Below are 21999 nucleotides of genomic sequence, written 5' to 3'. Positions count from 1 at the left end.
ATGCAAACCATGATAAACATATTTAAAAATAAATAATTAAAAGCTGATCATTATATTGAATGGGTGTTTGCATCTAAATGGAAATGTGTGTCGAAAATTGTTAAAAAAAAATTGACCTGTGCACCAGGTCTAACCACCAATGCTCCCTTTGTCAAGGCAGAGGCAGGTACCACTATGCTAGCATGCAGCTGTTGGATGAAGGCTGCAAACAAGATATTTGGCCTTGATGTACACTCTGAATGGTGCAGACTTATATATTTTAGCATTTCTCTTGATGTTATCAAGTCTGCCATTTTGTAATGAGTCTCTGACATAACTTGTTGCTACCTTCTGTATGACTAATTTTCAAAGTAGCATGCTTTGACTAAAAGTTTGAAAGCCTTTTCTTTTTGGAGTGATTCAGTTGGTGATGTTATCTTCTTTTTTAATCCCCTTTATAATTGACAGTTTTCTTCCCCAATCTGCTGTTGTTTTCCCTATTTTGCCCCTTTATATAAATGGCAACATCTCTGAAAATATTTGATTTATTCTCATGACTTTTTTTATAAGAATACTAGGACCATTTCATATAAAACTTTCTTAGATTTTGATGTTAGGTTCAAAGACAAAGAGCTGATGCATCTCAAATTTTAGTAGAACAAAATCATGGTAAATGTCATTTTAATCAGTAATACTTAAAAAGAATGAAAATGTCACTTGTGAACAGAAGTACAGATAGTTTTGGCTTGAAGTCAGAACACCAATTCATATTTAAAGTTATACTGAAGAGAACTGATGAATATGTTTTTATTTTAAAGGAAGACTACAAGCAGAAACAAAAAAATGAAACATATTTTTATCTTGTTATGAAGTTATACACAATCCAAATCTGCCTATTGTACAATTACTATATATCATTATGTTTATTTTTTTCTAAATTTGAATGTCTTCATGGGGGGAGTGTTTTTTTGTAAAACTCCTGTTTGCATATAGTGCATTTGAAGGAATAACTAATGAACTTTATTCACCCTAGTCTTTCCTGACAGATGAAAATTCCATTCATTTAGAGTGGAAGTAGTGATGAATTCTGTTAAGTCTGAGGATCCTTATTTAAATTGTCAGTTACTGGTTTATAGTGACTCATATATTTACCTATATATAATATTTGTTTCCTACATACTTGTTATGCAATCTCTAAAAAAAGTATGACAAAAAATATAAAGAAACCACTGACATAACATAGCTTTATAAAAAGAAGAGTTATAGGGTCATATGTTCATTGGTAAGTACAAAGCTAACTACCCTTGTGGGCCAATTTAAGCCTAGCCAATTTCCATTTTTGTGCTATAATTAACCTATCCCATTTGGTTAGAGATTGACCTTATTCATCCAATGGTCGACAACAATACATTATCCCTAATGAGAATAACTGGGATCATACCATAGATAATTTGAGGGCACCAATGCATGGGATAACACATTTAGGAGATGTCTCTGTCCATTAATAGTACATGGGAAAAGTCCAGGGGTAAATGTTTCCCATTCATAGATCCAAACTGCACTTGAATATGGACATGGGATAAACTTTGTTTTATATAGATGGGGAGTCTGTTCCAGAGCAGTGATATTCTCTGTGAAACATGCCTTTCCCTCCACACCATTCTATTTATGTGGCAGAAGAGTTTTAGATATCTAGAATGAGTATTTCTAATGCCATTTGACTCACGATGTGCAGTAAATCCATAAGTATTGGGTTGGAGGATGCATTGCATGCCAAACACATCACCGTTTAGTCTGTAGGAGACTGAGTATAGTGACAGAGCTTTGTGTCATTTTTCACAAGAATTTGTGAGTTTCATGTCCTGTCTTCATTCTACTTTCCTTCCTTGAGCCAGCCAAAGTATCATATTTCCTGGCTTGCAAAGCTTTGCTAATTAGTGACATTGCTGTCATTGATTCTGTGTTTTTTGCCTATTACCTCAATATTTCTTTACTATATCTTGAGACTACAAAAGGTTTAGTAGGTTTATTGCCTTGGCAGAGTAAAATACTGCAGGTATAAATGAAAGTATACATTAAAATAGCTGTGAATATTAAGCCTGAATATCCTCATGGCTTCAGTGGGTATGAAATAAAAAGTGCTACAGATGCCTTACTATGTGTGTTTTCCTTACCTAATAACTTTCAAATGTGATAGGCATAATGGTGTAAGAGCATAGAAGATAATTTCCTAAAGAAAGTATCTTGAAATTTAATTCAGTTTCAGTGCAGCATGCACTGAGAAAGCTGAATAAAGTAGAAATGCAATGCAGCAGAGGAACTGGTAAGCTTTTAATATCTGAAGATAGGAGTATCATTCTGTTGGGGGGTAATATACTCTGGGAAAAAGAGATGTTCTCTTTAAGGTATAACTATCTTTTAAATTGAACATTTTGAAAATATTACACCTTTTTTTCAGTTGCTAAAGCCATTCTGATGTAAATTAAATGTGATCCTCCTCACATATGTCAAAATATCTGTCATTTCCTGATTTTCAGTAAAATTTTCAGGACATACATGGATTCTCAGCTGTGTACTGCATATTGCATTGAGCTAATAAATAACATTAACACTAGGAATTAGCAAACAAGACAATCTCTAATGTGTGAGTGCCTGTACTTTTCCTGTAACATTTAAAACTACAGAAATACTACAATTTTAGAGGAGTATTATTTTTATTTCTGATTTCTTACAGACGTATAAATGATACAATTCTGATAAGTACATATATATATATATATATATATATATATATATATATATATATGTGTGTGTGTGTGTGTGTATGTGTAATTTTTTTAGACAGAAAAATGCTAGGCATACATGTTTGTTGTGATCCAAAATAAAAACAGTGCAGCTAAAATATTGTACATATCAGTACAAAGCCATAACTCAGAAACTGCTTAAAATTTTCTTGCACATTTCCTGAATATATGTCATAACTCTTAGCCACAGATTTCAGGTTTAAATAAACTTAAAAACATTTACATTCATGCCATATATGCCACTGCTTAAGACTCTATCATTAGGGAGAGGCAAGCATGCATTCACTGACAGAAAAAAATCTCTATTCCTGAGAAATATATACTTTTATTTCTTATGTAATTTCAACTCTATTAAAGTATAGTGTAAACATGCACTGTATTTTGTACCTATATGAATCATGTAAAATGAAACATGTTGGATGGTCTCTGTGAAATGCATGTAAAATCCTGCATTCATTACTTATGTGTAAAAAGTTAATTATTGTAAGGCTTCTTTAGCGAGATGTTAGCAAAACTTTCAAGGGAAATATACATGATCATTCAAATACAAAATGTACCCATGTCTGACATTCTACCCTTAATGATTTAAATGAAGCTTACTGCTAAAATTAACCACACTGCATTGCCACTGTTGCTGTAGGGAGATTAGGTGGTAGCATGTTTCCAATGACAAAAGGTTCCCTTTTTCTGGGAAAAATATAAGGATGAGCTTACTTCTGACAAAAATGACAGATCATTTGTGATATATTTTGGGCATGTGCTACATTTCTTAACATAAAAATAGGTTACGTATACCCTCATTATGGAATCCAAGTCAGAAAATGAAATGCATTATTTTCAGTAAAATGAATGAGAATGCACAGTGGATACCATAGACCAGCACTGCTCATAATCTGATTATAATGAAAACAGTTGAAGAATCCAAGTATAATGCAGCACCTTATATGTAGTACCTACATAGGAGTGGTCACATTTCTGTCCACCTTTGAGAATTCTTAGCAAAATATTTAGTGCAGTATACTTAGAAATATGAGTAGAAAATGTTCCTAAGACTGCTATTCTCTCCTTAAGGATTTAAATCCAGTTCATGCAGCCATAAAATTAGTAAAGTGGTATGTGATATAGCTTGATGAAAAGATCATTAGCTGTAAAAAAATACCTGAAATGTATTACAATAAGAAGAACTATTAAATGATAATGTAATACTTAAAATGTTTACAGTAATAAGGTTTTACGTTACCTATGTATTCATTTCATTTTTCTGTAATAAAAAAATGTACTCTGAAAGTAAAGGAAAGCTCTGCGTGATATTTCACAATGTCTATTTTCTTAAGCTGTTATGGTAATTTGATATATCCAGTCATCCACAACCAATTTTCCCATTTTTTGCCCATAGGGTCAGGGTGTCACTTAAACAGGAAAAATCATCTAGAGCCAAGATTCACACTGCTGGATGGGTAGCCCTGCCTAGGTTATTCTAACATACCACACACATGCTCTCACACCTATGGCCAGTTTACAGTGTCCAATCCACCTACTGCATGTCTTTGGAATGTGGGAGGAAACTCAGTCATTCATATGAAATCTAACTGCATTTTATAATTTGCTGCATAAATATTTAACACAACAACTTAGAGCTCTGCAGAATCTGCTTATCCCAGTTATATGTACATGTTGTGAAGTAGGTGTACCTTGAATTCTGCCTTCCAGTAATTCCAAGAAATGTTGCTCTAGGGATGACAGAGAGCTCTGCTCAGAGTTAATTGTATTTATATGCTGTTACTATGATCAGTGACTGATTTATATGCACTTTTAGTATAAAATATCATAACTGCCTCTGCCCGTGTATGAAATATATATGTTTAATGAGGATAAACTAATAAAATTTATTATACCACGTGTTTTTAATATCTGATATGTATAGTTAAAGATGTTGAAATTAAGCCTTTCTCAATATGATATAAATCAGCTTATAATAAAAATTACAAAATGATAGTGTTAAAATGTTTTGTGTATTATGACAAGAGTACCTTTCATTACCTTAGAGATTTAATAAAGTAATCTTGAAATAAATGATCAAAACATTTTACTGAAGTTAAGATGTGCTTAATCCTGATATTCATGCCATCATGAACCTCTGATAAGCTGCCTCAGAACAAACAAGACAAAACTGATTTTTCATTAGATAAAAATAGATCTAGGAGTAAAGTTTGATGCATTAGTGAATGACACTCAGAAATGTAATCACTAAGTATAAAACTAACCATGACATAATACTCGTAATAATTGAAATGCACAATTTCACTGGTAAAACATTTTGCCAGGGTTTGACCCATTGCATACCCCTCCCAGTTTGGGTGGAGTTACATAAATATTTTAACTCCAAGGTCACTGCATTTCCAAAAAGGTGCTTTTTTAAAATACTACATGCAAATCTTTAAACAGAAAACAAACAAATCACACGTGTGATCAAATATTAGAATGTTGATCACAAATGTCTCATATGGCACCCAAAAAAAGGGGTAGTTCTTAGAAATATGAATATTTTAAACTTCTAGAAACTCATAACTTTGATCCATTACAGTAGTGATTCATTAGGTCAAGGTGATGACAAAGAAAGTAAGAGGTCCTTCTTCCCAACTGATTCTTACTTATTAGGGAAATATCATATTGAGACAACTTTGAAATCCTTCCCCCATTAGCTGATTCAATATTTCATTTTGTTACAAAAAGCTGCAAGATATCAGTAAATATAATCCTAAATTGATAACAGCTTCTACATCAGTCATACTTCACTGGCGGAGATTCATAATCTGTTCTACAGAAATCAGCCTACACTTTTGTAACTAGTAGCATCTGGCTTTATGCTGGTTCTGTACTGACTTCATGTTTGGGGGTGCTGTCTTCTGTAGTCAGTATCTTATTTGATAGCTTTTCCTGACTGGTTTAAACTATTAACAGTCAACATTTGGCTATTTTGGGGACACTGATGTACTGTCAATGGGACCAGGACAGTTTATATTGCATGATACTTCACAGTACCACTTGTGTTATCACTCACTGTGCATCTGCCTGATAGGAGTTTAGTCATATGGCTGGCCCAATAGTCATATGGCTGGCCCAAATGCTAAATGTAAGCTTGAAAAGTCTTCCGTTTTTAAGTAACAAGAATAAATGGTTAGCAAACCAATCATTTAAAAATTAAATATATTACTTCTCATTAAATGCCCTATTTCACAATATAACAAAACATCATAGGGTGAGAAGCACACCATCCCTGAAATGATGACTTCTTATGTCAACAGAAGTCAAAGAAAATGTGGAATATCTGCTATGTCAAAATTGTCAACATACTTAGGAATTTTTGGTTAAGATGAAGAGACCTTGATCCATTCCAATAGCGATCCACTAGGTCAAGGAGCTGACTAAGAACAATGGAGGTGTCTGAAGATGGCAATAACCCACGAACAGCTGATAACCAACTCGTGTGGTCTCTGAGGTCATCTGTCTGAAGGGTTTTACCTGAAAATTTCTAGAACAGTGACATACAATTCAATAATTTTAGAATTTATAGCAACTGAACAACATATATTTAAAGTACACATTAAAATCATTACAGTTTTGTAGTTCTGTTGTATATTTGTACAAAACATCCATTTTATAAAATGCATACTTTGTTTCTTATGTTTTGAAATGCTGCAGGTTGGATACTTCAGAATAATTCCATACATATTCTAAAACCTTCATGAAAAAGTATTTTCCTTCTTTTGTGGATTAGTATTGTTACTGGCAAACAGGTATGCTCCAATGAAAAGATCCATGTTTTTCGGACAAATCTAATAAGAGTTTCACACCAACACATAAAAAGAAAGGCATACCTTTTTAGCTCATAAAGACAGTACACTGCTACCCTGGCTGAATGGTCTTCTGAGGGATTAACTGTATTTATTCCACAAGGGTTCTTACACACATCCCACCTTACTGATTAACTTTCTTAATTAAGAATTACAGTGTTTAATCATGCCTTTATAAACATACATGAAAGGAAAAAAAGTGAGAACCAGGTTATTTTATAATGCAACCATAATAATACCTTTATAGAAACAAATGTTATAAACTACATTTCTAAAGTATCTCAACAATGAGCCCATTTGACACTAATAGTTCATATTAAAAATGAAAGTTCTTCTTTTGTAATAGTTTTTATTTGTTTAAGACATAAGGTGTAAAATGATATAATACACAAAACTTTGGTTCTTTTGTACTACCTGAGTGACTCTAGTTGAAATGATGGACCACTGGGCTCATTAGTACAGCTATTTTGATTTTTCTTACATGCTGAAAGGTGTTTTCTCATCAATTCCCCATTGAAAATGATTGGAGGAAAACATGGACAAATTAAAAAGGTATATATATACATATACATATATATTACATATGAAAGTTGGAAGTGGGCTAGAGATGAATGGTGGGTGACTACAAACTATGTTTTCTTTAGTTCAATTAAACATACTGAAGTTCTCCAAGATGGAGTATAAAAATACCCACCTGATGCAATTGCAAATTATCTCACTTTGAATGTCAGTAAATGTAGCATCGTGAGTCTTTGTACAAGGAAGATAAAGTATAATTAAAAAATAACTGTTCAAACCATAAATAACACCATTATTAAATATACAGGGGCAAGAGTAGATAATTAAACCTTGGACATCTGCCAAAAGGCAGGCAAACTTTCTGTAGATCATATTTTCTAAAATTCTTGTCTAATCTCTCCAGGGAGATAATTTTCTCACTTAAATACCTCTCAACCTGTTAGAGCAAGAGATCCAGACAAAGTCATAAATAAAAGTGGACAAAGGTCCAAATATAGGGCCATTTTTAAACATTGCTCTTACAAACTTAGAAAGTTGACAGAGCAACATATTTTGCATTAGCATGAATTTTCTGAAGAGTATGAAGTCTGAAACTCAAATGTCTCTCATTATTTTCTAACTTAATGATTTGCCACTAAATTGTCAGAAAACCACAATTTTATGAAAAATAGACCAAATAATATGAGGCAAAAATCTGGACATTCTGTGAAAATCTGTACAGTTGAGAGGTATGGTATATATCAGTGACCTGGCATGTTATTGAACACAGTGTTACATTTTGTAGCCTTTGAACAAGGCACCTGAAAGAACCTGAAAAGGTAAAATGATTCCAGAGACGTCTTAGGGTTAATAAACATGAAACAGTCAGAAAAGCATCATGAATAGTTATTGTATTCTGTTTCCTATAGGTTACTAATACCTAGTCTGTAAGGAAATTGGTTATCCTGTTCTACTTGAAAGTCTGTGCCTGGAATGCAGTGATATAGGATCTAATACAAAAGACTAGAGAACCTAATAATAAGCCTAATAATAAAACTAAATACTAACAACTGAAAAAAGTGTGACTGCGACATTACAGAATGTCGTCCAAAATTATAGAACAAGCTACCATTTACAGCCAGAAGTCAGTCATTAACTTCCTTCAAAAAACTGTATTGATGTGCATATAGAAAGTAGAAAATATTAATATGGTATTCAGCAATCAAGTTTCCTGAAGCAACCTGAAATTATAATGTGGGCAAGCATTTTTTTTTATCAAGTGTATCCAAAGGGCCAGTTTTCAGTCCGATGAGCTTGACAAAGATGAATTGCTGAACTGGGCTTCAGTTAACAGTCATCTAACTAATCAGAAAGCAACAATGAAGGCTGTAAGAAGCAGCATCACCATCAGAAATGATGTGATTTGTTTGGCAAAGTCATCTTTCTTTACAGAAAATGTTTATTGCTTTGACATATATGCAATATATACACAGACAGAAAGAAATTCAATATCAAATACTGTTACACAATGCTAGCAATACATTGAATCATTAGAGTAATCAAACACAATTAAATTAAGAAGCTTGGTATTTCAACAGCAACATCTCAAGGCTATCCCAACAACTAAATGTCTTAGCATGATTTGCAGATCTTATTTTAATTACTTTTTTTTCAGTTTTTACATAGCATTGCTGCTAAATTTAAAAATTCTCGGAACATAGAAACTGAGTTTGTTTTCAATTTTTGTAATCATTTTTCTAGTTACTGCCAGGAGACTCCAAAATATTTTTGTTGTTTGGCTTTTATAGGTAAAGGAAATAGAACATTTATTAGTATTGCTGATCTAGTTAAAGAACAATTATCAGAACATAATTCCTTAAAAAATACTTATCTCTTCCCAATAAACATTTAATTTTTCACAATCCGTAAACATGAGTGTCCAATCAGCTTTTACATCTTTACCAGATCTTCAGCAAACTGAAGAAGTCATTTTACTAAACTTAGAAAATTTATAAGGGTAACAAACATTATTTATATATATATATATATATATATATATATATATATATATATATATATATATATATATATATATTTCCACGTAAAATCTTTCCAGTATAAACTTGAAGATGTTTGAATAACTGACTTATTCATTGTTTTATTCTTATCATCAATTGAGTCACTCAGTCAACTACTATCTAAAAAGTTCCAGAAGTTTGCATCAAAGTTATTATTATTATTTATAATTAACTTATATAACTTGGTCAAACTTCCTTTGTAAGTTAATTTACTTCAATGATAGCACTCATAGACTTACATAATGGGGGAATAATGCTCTGTTCTTCACTTATACTACATTCTCAATCAAATAATTTCTTACTGATGGATAATATTAGCTGATTAACAGATTCATCCAACTTAAAATCTTTCATTAAACATTCTGGTGACTTAGCTTTCCCTTTTTCAGAACAATCAGACCATAGTATTAACTTGTTCATTTCTAGTAAATTAATTTTAACACTTTTTTGAGTTTCCACAAATCTAGAGGTGTGTGTGATGGGAAAGCACAAATTAATGCAGTTTTAAAAACATATTTCTTAACTGTTTTAGGGATTGATTTCATATATGCAGAGTCTAAAGACTGAAATTAATTATCTTTTAAAATATGTTTTATAAACTGATTGTAAGCTTATAAGAATTTAGAATAATCTGTTGTTGAATTATTTTCCATTGACTAATATAACATTTGCAGCAATGGCATAAGCTTCTACGTCAGGAAGCTAATACCATCATACTCCCACAGTCTAATAAGATTTCTATAAACAACCCAAGTCAAAACAAGAGTATACCGAGTAAAAAACACTAAGAACCACACAGTCTGGACAAAACGATGAGCACTAGAACTGGTGTAAAGACAACTCCTTTAATTAACCTGGTGTAAAATTAACGCCACACACAGTGTATAATACATTTTCATCCAAGAATCACTTAGGCTTCATTTTTATAAACAAGTCTCTGCTTTTTAGGGCTTTTAGGGTACCATAAGAATGAAGCTCTAAAAGATATTAAAGCTGTGTGTGTGTGTGTGTGTGTGTGTGTGTGTGTGTGTGTGTGTGTGTGTGTGTGTGTATATATATATATATATATATATATATATATATATATATATATATGCATAATCTATATGGATCTGTATTAGATTATTGAATTACCATAAGAGTGATACTTATACTACCGAGACAAAAGATCAACTTTACAGAATAGCGAAAGTTTAGAATGATGAAATGCATAACCACGCAAACCCAGCTCCAGATACTCAGAGCATCTAAATGGAGACTGAGGTACTGTGTGGATTAGGAAACTTACCCTTTTTCCCACTGTAGTGCGATCTCAGAGCTGGTATCTATACTTTGCAGGGGGGTGTGGGGGTGCAGGGGGGCTTGCCCCCCTGCAAAAACATTAAAAAAGGTAGATTTTTGTTTTTGAATTATGTGTTTGAAATGAATAGATGATATCATTGAATTTCTTAAAGTTATAGCTGAAGCTCTGTGTATTTGAAAATGAAAATTTTACTGTAAGCAAACTTCTGTCCCTTTAAAGTAAAGTGTAATTCATGGGAAATTATGCAGTGTAAACTGAGGACTTTTCAGTTGATTTTTGTTTTCATAAAAAGTGAAGGTATTGTTCTGTTTGCATTTACAAGAGTGTGTAGGGTTTCAAGAGTGGAATGTAACATCCGTAGGTGGTTATTTGGTGTTATGTATTTCAGCATTGCAAAGTTTCGTTGTTGTGTGCTTTCAATGTCGTCATCTTGGTGTTGTAAATTTTGCTGTTATGGTAATTCGATACTGATAGGGATCCACATATATATATATATATATATATATATATATATATATATATATATATATGTATATATATATATATATATATATATGTGTATGTAAAATCTTAAGTAATAAAATAATTTTAATAAGCACTAACCTATCCTCAAAACTGAAAAAAAAAACACTCATTCCATTTTTTAATAAGGAGTAACACTTCTTCAAACATGTTTTTAAAAATTATGGTTAATAATCTTACTGACATGCTGATAAAGTTTTATTCCTAAATATTTTAATGGAATGGTAGATAAAGAATAGACAGTTAAGCACCTTTAGGCACAAGGCCTGGGAATCAAGGTTGAAGTGATGGATACAGCTACCAGAGGAAAGTTACTGAACAGAAATAATACCATATGTATGTTTGGAACAGACGACTCAGAATCTGGTTCAGGACTTGTTCAGATATTATTGAATTACTTTTGTGCTTTCAGTTATCTGACATATTATGCTGCTATATACCATTGAATATGCTGTTGTGATATTTATATCTGCTGGTATTATTCTATTATTTTCTGATACTCACTGCAATAAGCTACTATTATAAGCAAGAGGACTCTGATTTTTTACAATGGCACTTAAACGATGCTGCTTGGGGGAGGGTACAGTATACTTCTCCTAATTCCTGGAACCCCACAGCCACTCTGGAGAGCAGTTATCACAGAAAGCTGTAGTGCGTAACCACTTCATACAGTTTAAAGTACAGCAACGAGCTTGATTTCCAGGTTTTAAATATTTGCAGCATATCTTTTTTATTTTCAAACTTTTTAAGGTGATACATTTTTCCAGTCTAGTATTAAGTTTCAATAACGTAAAGCAGAATATTTGTATTGGCATCTTTGAGTAAACTGGCTTCCCAACAGGGCACTAGTGACATTACACACATAAGAAAGTTAACTCCATACAGAAGAACAATGCACCAGTTATTCATTACATTGTGACATAGAACATATTGCCAACATTGGATTTTTGGCTAATTTGTTGGCGTGATTTTTCAAAATGCACACTGTTTGACATCAGCCATCCAGCCTTGCAGAGGAGATGGGGATGGAGGAAGTATTGGAAGGCCTAAATGTATGAGTGATACCAGAAAGGACACTAGGACTCTAGGATGGCCTTTCTAATACACCAACAGTGACTTGGGATGATGGAGTGTAGGGCTCATTCTATCGTGTTTTTTTAGTATTCTTACTTGGTTTAATAGTCTGTTTCACACAGTCTGGGATGGTCCATTCACCAATTATGTCAAATGGATTAGAAGCAGAAGACTTGCAGCTGAAAATTGCAAATGACTATGAAACAGTTTACATGCCCATCAATTAAACCCTCACAGCTTATTGCTTTTTCAATGTTTTTTTTAAATAAAGTAGAGTATCAAAGGCATAGACATATTTAACACATTGTTTAAATGGAAAAGGGTCAACATTACAGATTTTTCAGTAGATGAATAGTATGCTAACCAAATTTAAATAGATTTGTCTAAAATATCTGAAGGGATATTTTCTTCAGGATTAACACAAGTATGCAAGGTGGATGTAGGTATGTATTCATGTAGAGTAGGGACATCACAATATCAAGTATTACAAGCTGAGTTTCAGATTCAGGTTCTAGTAAAAAGGGAAGTGCTGAATTGAGAAGACTGGTATCTACCTTACAACACATTCACCAAGCTACATTTTACTTCTGCACATGCTTTTAATTTGTCTCAGTGCTGGATTGGTGCATTGATTTGTGTAACAGGAAAAGGAATCCCTCTAGTGTCAGTTTCAGTTAGTCTTCAGAATAAAGTCTTCATGCTTGATAGGGTATATAATGAGGAAGGGGATGGGCTACACAGTACAATTTTTGAAGAAATCACTGTTAATAACACCCAATATTTGAACGTGTGGACAACAGGGAAAGATTTCATTTACTATTAGTGAAATGTATCATGGTACAATAAGGCACCAGTCTGGAAAGTAGAAAATATAGGCAGTAGTCAATACAATTTTGCCATTACAGCATACAGAGATGGGGAAGGAAAATATGCAGGGTTAACAGTTTGTACCTTGTTCAATTTGACTGAAGACTCGAAGAAACAAATTTAGATTGTGTCTGGTATTTTCTACATGTTGCTTCTGGAACAGCAGGGTTGGCATGCTAATTTTGAAGCACATGTATTATGTGCATGTGGAAATAGAGCTTACAAATGGCTACCACCAAACTGGTATGGCTTGTGTTATATAGGATATGTAATACCAGCCATAAGACATTTCAAAGAATTACCTGGTCCAATAAATTTTAGGACTCATAGAGTTAAAAGGGAATTGAACACTGAATTTCAGGATAATGAGTAGGTTTTAGAAACTTCACACATACATCAGAATTTGGACTTTAAGACACTAAATGGATCTAGGTAATGGGGTAATCAATGAAGCAGCTATACTTCCTGCATATGCAGCTGTTAAAAGCTATTTGGGAATTATACAAATTAGCCAAGTTGCTGGAGGTATTAGTTAATAGTACCTCTGAGTCCATAAAAGACATCACTTTGAAAATGACAATGATGCTCATGGTGGTTCTCCAGAATTACATGGCCCTTGATTTCCTATTGGCTTCACACCATGGGTCTTGTGGGTTAATTGGAATGGAATGCTGTAGTTATACACCAGATAAAAGTGAATCTATCAAGATACATTTGCAGATTTTGATTGAGCTGATGACCAAGGTACAAGACATTGGTAACGCCTCATGGGCAGATTAGATTTCAAACTTATTTAATGGTTGGGGTGGGACAGTTTTCAAATACTTTCTGGTAGTTATATTGATTTTGGTAGTATTAACTATTATAGTATCACTTTGCAGACTGTGCATTACAAAAGCTTTAATTGAAAGTGGCACAAAACATGTATATTCAAACCATATTACAGTAGTTAATAGCAAGGATATGATACATCTATGAGGGAGCTAGAGAAATAGGCTCCTGTTCAGGGGCCTCAGTGGGACTGTAAGATCAGGGCTTTACTTAAAATGTAGTTGTTAGACATAAGGTAGAATAAAATATACATATTAGTATAGATCTTGCATGAGCCTGAATGTGTAAAATCAGACCTGTGTTTTCAATTTACACATACAGTTTCGGAAAAGGGCAGTTTAATAGAAGGGAAAAGGTTACTTTTCAGGCTAAGCATGAGACATGCAGAAATAACAAGTCTCAAGGGAAAACTGCAGACTGTCTCTTTCTCAAGAGAAAGTTTTGTGTGCTTGCAATGGAATGCTAAATAAAGAATCAACAGTTAGGTACTGTTAGGCATCTGCTAGACAACGCCTGGGAATCAAGGTTGAAGGGATGGATACAGCTACTAGAGGAAAGGTACCAAACAGAAATAATACAATATATATGTTTAGGACAGAGGTATCAGAGTCTGGTTCAAGACTTGTTCAGATATTGTTGAATTATTTCCGTGCTTTCAGTTATTTGACATATTATGCTGCTATATACCTATGAATATGCTGCTGTGACACTATCTGCTGCTATTATTCTATTATTTTTTGCTGTTCACTACAATAAACTACTATTAAAATCAATTCAGTGAAACAGAACTCTGATTTTTTCCAGTGCATTTTTTGCATAACATCTTACTTCTATTAGCTAATCTGTGAATATTTTTTGGAGTCATTGCATAACTGCGAGATTTAAATTTTTCTAAAGCTATCTCCACTTTATGTGTTAAAATTGTATGATACTTTGTCATTAATTATTTTAATGATTTCAGTATCATCTAATTTCTTTGTTGTTCAAACCTCGCTTTGTGTATTTCATCCTGTATTTCTAACCACTCTTTATCCCGCCTTCATTTTATTACTAGCCTATCTTCCTATTCCATCCTTAATATGCATTTGAATGAGTCCCATAATTTGGCTTTACTAACATGACTATTACCATTCAAAGATAAAAAAAAATCTCAATTTTTTTCCTTAAGGCAAATCTTAAATTCTTTTAATCTCATCATATATACTGGAATTCTAGAAATAATCTGAAATTTCCTTAAATCCATTGAAATATTAATACTTAGTGTATTATCATCGGATAAAGGGCAAGGAATAGTTTTAAAATAATTAACTTTACTAAGTAAATTTGTAGAAGCATAAATCCTATCAGTTCTAGTTTGCATCCCATATGCATGTGAATAATGGGTGGAAAACAATGACTTATCTCCTGCCTTTACTATTAAATCAACTAGATTATAATTATTAACCCATCTGTTTAGTGCTTTAGCTGATGCTAACATTTTAGCTTTCTTCTCTTTACTTGTATCTTGTATACTAGATATGCAGTTAAAATCTCCAGCTAAAAATTAAACTATCATTCCAATGATTTTGCAATAAGTTTAAGTGATCTTAGGCACTCTTGCTCCTATTCCAGGGATACAACAAAATTAGAAAGTGTATAGAATTTTCCATTATATTTAATTACTACAAATGTATGCATTCCTTTAAGATCATTAATAGATTCCATGACTCTAGGCATTACAGTAGATTTTCTCCAAAGTATAGCAATTTATCTCCTCTTTTTGTTAAAAGAAGCCAATGTTAATATTTCATTACCTAGGTTAATTACATATTGAATATCTCTGTCTAGTAGATGAGTCTTTTGCAAGAATATGATGTCTCCTCTATTATTTTAAATATCTCATTAACAACTTCCTTCTGTTTTAATCCATTTATATTAATAGGCAAAAGATTAAAACTATATAATTCAATTCAAATTTATTGACATATGTACTAGAGACAGCAGCACAAAGTACAATGAAATTCTTATTCTGCAAATCCTCCAGCAACATATAAAAACACAAATATCAAAAATAAGTAATCTGAGACAACACATAAACAATAATATGAATACCAATATCAGTATATAAATATATATATATATATATATATATATATATATATATATATATGGGTCTACTGCTGTTAATCGAATACCACTTATTTGAAAAAGAGCAGTAGACCGCTCAGTTACACGAAAGTGCACTTATACGAAAGTGCACTTTCAAGAAACTCGGTTCAACGAACCGATAAAAAAAAAAAAAAAAAAAACCCAGAAAACACTTACTAACATTACATTGAATGGGGGGCTTCAGCCCCCACACCCCTGATGTGGGGGGGGCTGTGGCCCCCACAACCCCCTACTTAAATATACCAACTCGAAAATCGCACTGCAGTAGGGAACAGGTAAATTTCCTATTCCCCACTGTAGTGTGCCTTGGCGCTTCACTTTCCCTGAATAGTACTTTGAACCATGCTTCGCGGAAGTGCACGTTTGCTTAAGTACACTTTCACGTAACCGAGGATCCACTGTTCATTTTCAAACAAGTGGATTTTCGGTCTTTTACAGTAGACTCATATATATATATATATATATATATATATATATATACATACACACATGTAAATTTCTATATATATATATATATATATATATATATATATATATATATATATATATAGGTCTACCTGAAAATGCTGAAATCTCGAAACGACAACGATGAGAACACCGACACCTGAAGATCGACAAAGGAGAAGACCGACAGTTGAGAATCCCAACACTGTGAACACCAACATGTAAAGGTAAGTGTGCGATAGGGATGGACATTAGGGTCAGGGTGTGGGTAAGGTAAGTGTGTGATAGTGACGGTCTGTAGGGTTAGGGGTGGGTTAAGTGAGTTAGGGTTAGGGCGCAGGTCAGGTGAGTGTGCGATAGTGACAGATGTTAGGGATAGGGGTGGGTTAAGTGAGTTAGGGTTAGGGCGCGGGTTAGGTGAGTGTGCGATAGTGACGGACCTTAGAGTTAGTGTTTGGGTTAAGGTTAGTGCATAGATAGTTGTGTATGTAAGGTTCAGTGTAGGTTTGTAAGGTTTTTGGTGTGCTTGTGTTGTGTGTGTGCTTTTTGGACAGGGGATTTGTTTTGTTTGTTGAGTGTCAGGATTGTGGTTTATTGGGTATGTGACGTTTTGTGTTTCTGAGCTTTCGATTTTGTGGTGTCGGTGATTTCGTTGTTTGTTTTAGCACACTTTTGTTGATGTTGACCCATATATATATATATATATATATATATATATATATATATATATATATATATATATAGGGCACCCGCGGTGGTGCAGCTGTTAGAGTTGCACCTCACAGCAAGAGGTTCTCCGGTTCGATCCTTGGCTGGGGTGCCTTCTGTGCAGAGTCTGCAAGTCCTCCCTGTGGTTGTGTGGGTTTCCTCTGGGTGCTCCGGTTTCCTCCCACATCCCAAAGACATGCTGTAGGTGGATTGGACACTCTAAATTGGCCCTAGGTGTGTGTGTGTGTGTGCCTTCTGTGGAAGGTTGGGCACCAGGCTGGCAACTTGACACTGTAAAACTCCACTGCCAGTCATGAGCGGACAGGTGATCCGCTGTGGTGACCCCTAACCAGGAAAAGCCGAAAGAAGAAGAAGATATATATATATATATATATATATATATATATATATATATATATATATATATGTAAAACTGTGCAAAAGAGTGCATTTGTGCATAAAAAGCTAGTTTCCCTCCAAATGTAAACCAACGTACAATACTGGAGGAAGAGCTAGTATGTGAGTTTTATTTAACAGTCCATGATAATATTTTGAGCCCTCCTAAAAACTCTTTTATTGTAAATGTCTTCCAATACAGGGAGTGTTACTCTACTGATGTTTTGCACAGCTTTTATTATTCACAGCAGAGCCTTGTGATCCGGTATTGTACTGTTTCTGAACCACACTGGAATACAGTGGGAGAGAATGCTCTCAATTGGACATCTGTAGAAACTGCTGATGATGGTATTGGGCATGCCAAACTTCCTCAGCCTTCTTAGAAAATACAGTCACTGCCGACATTTCCCTACCAAGTCTGTAATGTTATGAGTCCAGGTAAGGTCCTCAGAGATGTTAATACCAAGGAATTTGAATGTAGTCACTCTTTCCACCTCAAACTCACCAATATACAATGGTAAGTGCTGCCCTCTACTCCTCCATGTAACAATAATCATCTATTACACATTACTGGTATTAAGAGAGAGATTACTGTTCCAACACCACTTCACACGGTCCTTCACTTTCTTCCTATTCGCTGACTCATCATCCCTGGAGATCAGACCAATGACTGTTCTATCATCCACAAATTTGACAATACCAGTCTCATGCTGAGAAGCAACACAATCATAAGTGAATACGATGTACAGCACTCAACTTGGCACACAGCCTTGTGGAGTTCCTGTATTTATTATTATTGTTCATCCATGTTGTATATTTGAGAAGATTTATTTTATCAGGAGATAATATGGCAGATCTATCTACCATATTAATGTAGCTGTATATAACACTCTAATGTATTCTTCCAGTACTATCTTCACTCTTTGCATGTTTTGAATTCTTCACTTCTACAAACCAAAATACAAAAATTCATTTCTCCCTGGACCTTCAGTGAAAATGGGTTATGTCCAAGTTGGACTTTCCCGTTAAACAAATGTTTTAAAAAAAATAATAAAATAAGTAACAAAAGCAGAAAAAAGTCTACAACTGTAACTACATATTGCTAATAAAATACAGCCTACCATGGATTCCAAAGTTCGTAGTTTGCCTATTGAATAGACAAACTACTAAACTGTCTTTCTACCAACCAAGACCTAAAAATTCATCAGAAACTAGCAAAAAGCTACCATATAAGCTAAAGAAATAAGAGACTATAATTTACTTGCATATTTTGCCATTTAAAACCCCTTTAGTAAAGTTTAACAATCCACTTCTGTTAATCATAAGTAATAAATAATCTAACTAATGATTTAATACATATGTGTGTCTATGTGATAGTAGTATAATTATCTATTAAATATTCCTAAATTATTTGCACATTTAATATTGTTATAAATAAATATTTAAAAATATAAGTAGGACAGAGTGGGATGTGAAAAGGTAAAGTTATCTGTAAACTTACAGGTGACAGGCAATCTAAGCTTACCAAACTATTATATAATAGGAAAATCCATGCATATATACATTTATCATGCTGAAAGATATATACATTTTTTATGACTAACAAAAGTTCTGAATTAATTTTAAAAGTACAAGTGTCTATATCTTAAATTTGTATAACACTCAATATGATAAATATCAAAATATCTAAAAATCTTTTGACTCTTTAAATTCATTCATAAAACAAATACATTTCTAAGATTAAAGGGAATGGAAGCTTTGGATATCTCTACTGGTTCTCTCTTCCATACCTACTGAAAACTGAAAATAAATATCTTCTAATCAATCTTTTCACTTAAATCAGTACCGAAGAACCGTCAATTAATTTGCACATTTAAACATTAATTTAGTAAATATTCATTGTGTGGTCTCACGTTGATTTGCTCATGGCTGCAACAATATATTGCCACTTTGGTCTAATTAAAGATATAAAAACTGGATTTTAAATATCCATACGACTCTATTTTAAAATCACTTTGCATATCCACTAATTATGTACCACTCTTTAATAATATTCTCGGTAGGTAGTTTACATTTACCCAATTGTTTACAGGGATACCCAAATCCTTTACATATGTCACACATTCTATGATCTCATTTTCTATGGTACATACTTACTCCAGCCCATGTTTTATAAAGCCAATATACTTTGTTTTGTTGATGTTTATAACCATTTTATTTGATTTAGCTGGTTTAAATCATCAAAACAAGTTTGAAATTTTAAATTGTCTGTGTAAAGACAATAATGATAACTTGCCCATAGTGCAGTCAGACTATCAATTAACTTGTCCTCAGCACTTATGCTTTCCTAAAGTTCTTTAACTCTGTACTAATCTTCCTTCTGCATGCTGTAACACTGTATCTCCTTAGTTCCTCAAATGTCCTGTCTAACAGAAAGTATTACCTTTTCCTATTAACCGATGGCAAGTAATACACCTTAAATTGTACTGCATCATACCAATAGAGATTGCCTGCTAGTTTTGTAGCCTCTAACCTTTTCCTTATAGCAGTCTTGGAAAATCCAAAGTGTTCAGCATTCACAATTATGTCACCACTTACATGAGTTATACTTCTATATAGCATGCAGATTCTATTCTTGTATGTGCTACAACTATGTCTTCTGAGTTATTGTTCTCCAACTTCTTTAACTAACTACTGCTTTCTTTTTGTTCTCTAATTTTTGTAAATAAAATATTCTAAACTGTTGCATTTAGCAATTGCAAATAATGTCTGCCATTGCCTTGCACCTGGGTTGTGCCTGAAAAGAGCCCTTGAGCTAGTGTACTTACCTAGTTAATGAATTAATAAATAAATAAGTGAATAAGTAATATCTGACAGGTAAAGTTGAGGGCCAAAGACAGATCCCTGTTGTGCACCCTGTCTGTAGCTTAAAGTTTTACCAGAGCTGAAGCATTTCCTCTTACTTAACTAGTGATTTATCCATGAAATAAATTGAGAGGACAAAGAAAAAACTTTTAACTTGCTCACTAAAGTAGCATAGCCCATGCTGTCAAATGTAGAGACCAGACATATATAAGTACCCACCCTGATGTCCTTCTCCATAGCTAATATGATGTCATAGACTAGTTAACTGAATGCCTACACTAAATGATCTTTTGAATATGCACGTTGATGAATATCGCATATATCTAATGACCTACTTTGTTTCATTAAGATGCGCAAAAACAATTAATCTGTTATTTTCTCTGCAGTAAGATAACAAGCTGATAGGTTTATAGTTACTGAAAATGTTCACTGAGCCCTTGGCCTTAAAGATCGGCTTTATTAGCACAATCTTCCACTCATCTGGAATATGAGCTTACCTATTACAAGCCCAGAGCAGCCACTTAAGGAAATGGGTTAAATTATTCTACAATAACTTTAAATCTGTGTTAATAAATATTTTTAACTTAATGCCTTCATACATCCACTTGTATTTAGTTCCAAAGGAGATCTTTCACCTCTGTAATATATGCTACCCAGATAACTACTTTTGCCTCCATATGACTGGATACAAATTACAAAAAAAGTCTGATAACCTCACCTTCTTTCCCTATAATTTTGTCCAGTATAAGTAATGAGGTAATGATTGGATACATGGTCATTTTTACATTTATGAATATATTTGGAAAATGCTTTATTGTTATTTCTTTTACTTATATCAAGGTTTGTCTCATGATTTTGTTGGTCCCTTTTTCCATTTAGTTTGATTATTCTGTCTAGTCAGTTTTTATCTTTCTTCCTCATAGAGTCACTTCTGCTAATCTCACATTTTATCTCTTTACAATACTGTTTTTTTTATCTTACAAGTAATACCGCCCAGAGAGCTTAGATGCTAACTTCCCCTCAGACCCTTTTACTTACTGCCTTAAATTTCACAATAACAGTTTTTAATGTGGTTCTACATCAATAAAACTTCTATCTGTAAATATTCCTCACCATTTAATATTGATTATATATTTCCTTACTTGCTCATATTTTTTTCATCACTATCCCTCTTTGATTGCCTCATCTGTTTCCCAACCATCCTAACGCTTGAAAGAATGTGGTAACAATAAAGTGAATATAGCCTGGCAATGGAGGAAAAATTTACAAAAATGTATTGATATTATCTTTTATATGCAAAACGTCTAGCCCAGAATGCAACAACAGTGGACCAGATATGCTTAACAGCTTAGTAGCAAGGAGGGTGGACTTGAAGGAAAAAGAAGTGAAATTAAGTGGCCAGTGGTCAGTTCTTGGCCGTTTGGGGAAAGGAAGTTTGGAGACTTTTTTTAATTAACAAATACCCCTGAAAATGGCTAGGATGCAGCTACTGCCAGCTGACAGTGAAGCAGTGAATGCTAACACACACACACACACACACATATATATATATATATATATATATATATATATATATATATATGTATATATATATAATATATATATATATATATATTATATATATATAT

At 33.2% G+C, this 21999-nt stretch overlaps 1 protein-coding gene across 2 annotated transcripts in view; it reads right to left on the bottom strand.

The window, feature by feature from the left end:
• Positions 1–21999, bottom strand: part of LRRC36 (leucine rich repeat containing 36) — a 495785-nt gene that overhangs the window by 187218 nt on the left and 286568 nt on the right. For both annotated transcript variants that reach the window (XM_044081383.1, XM_044081385.1), the window contains one exon: positions 6138–6315. In XM_044081383.1, coding sequence (XP_043937318.1) covers positions 6138–6315 — 178 coding nt within the window. The remainder of the gene's footprint in view (positions 1–6137; positions 6316–21999) is intronic.

This window comes from Protopterus annectens, chromosome 8.part0 (genome assembly GCF_019279795.1).
Source record: "Protopterus annectens isolate FY-2018-M chromosome 8.part0, PAN1.0, whole genome shotgun sequence".
NCBI classification, from domain to species: domain Eukaryota; kingdom Metazoa; phylum Chordata; order Ceratodontiformes; family Protopteridae; genus Protopterus; species Protopterus annectens.
The sequence above is the reverse complement of the archived record's forward strand: the minus strand, read 5'-3'. Positions and strand labels throughout refer to the sequence as shown.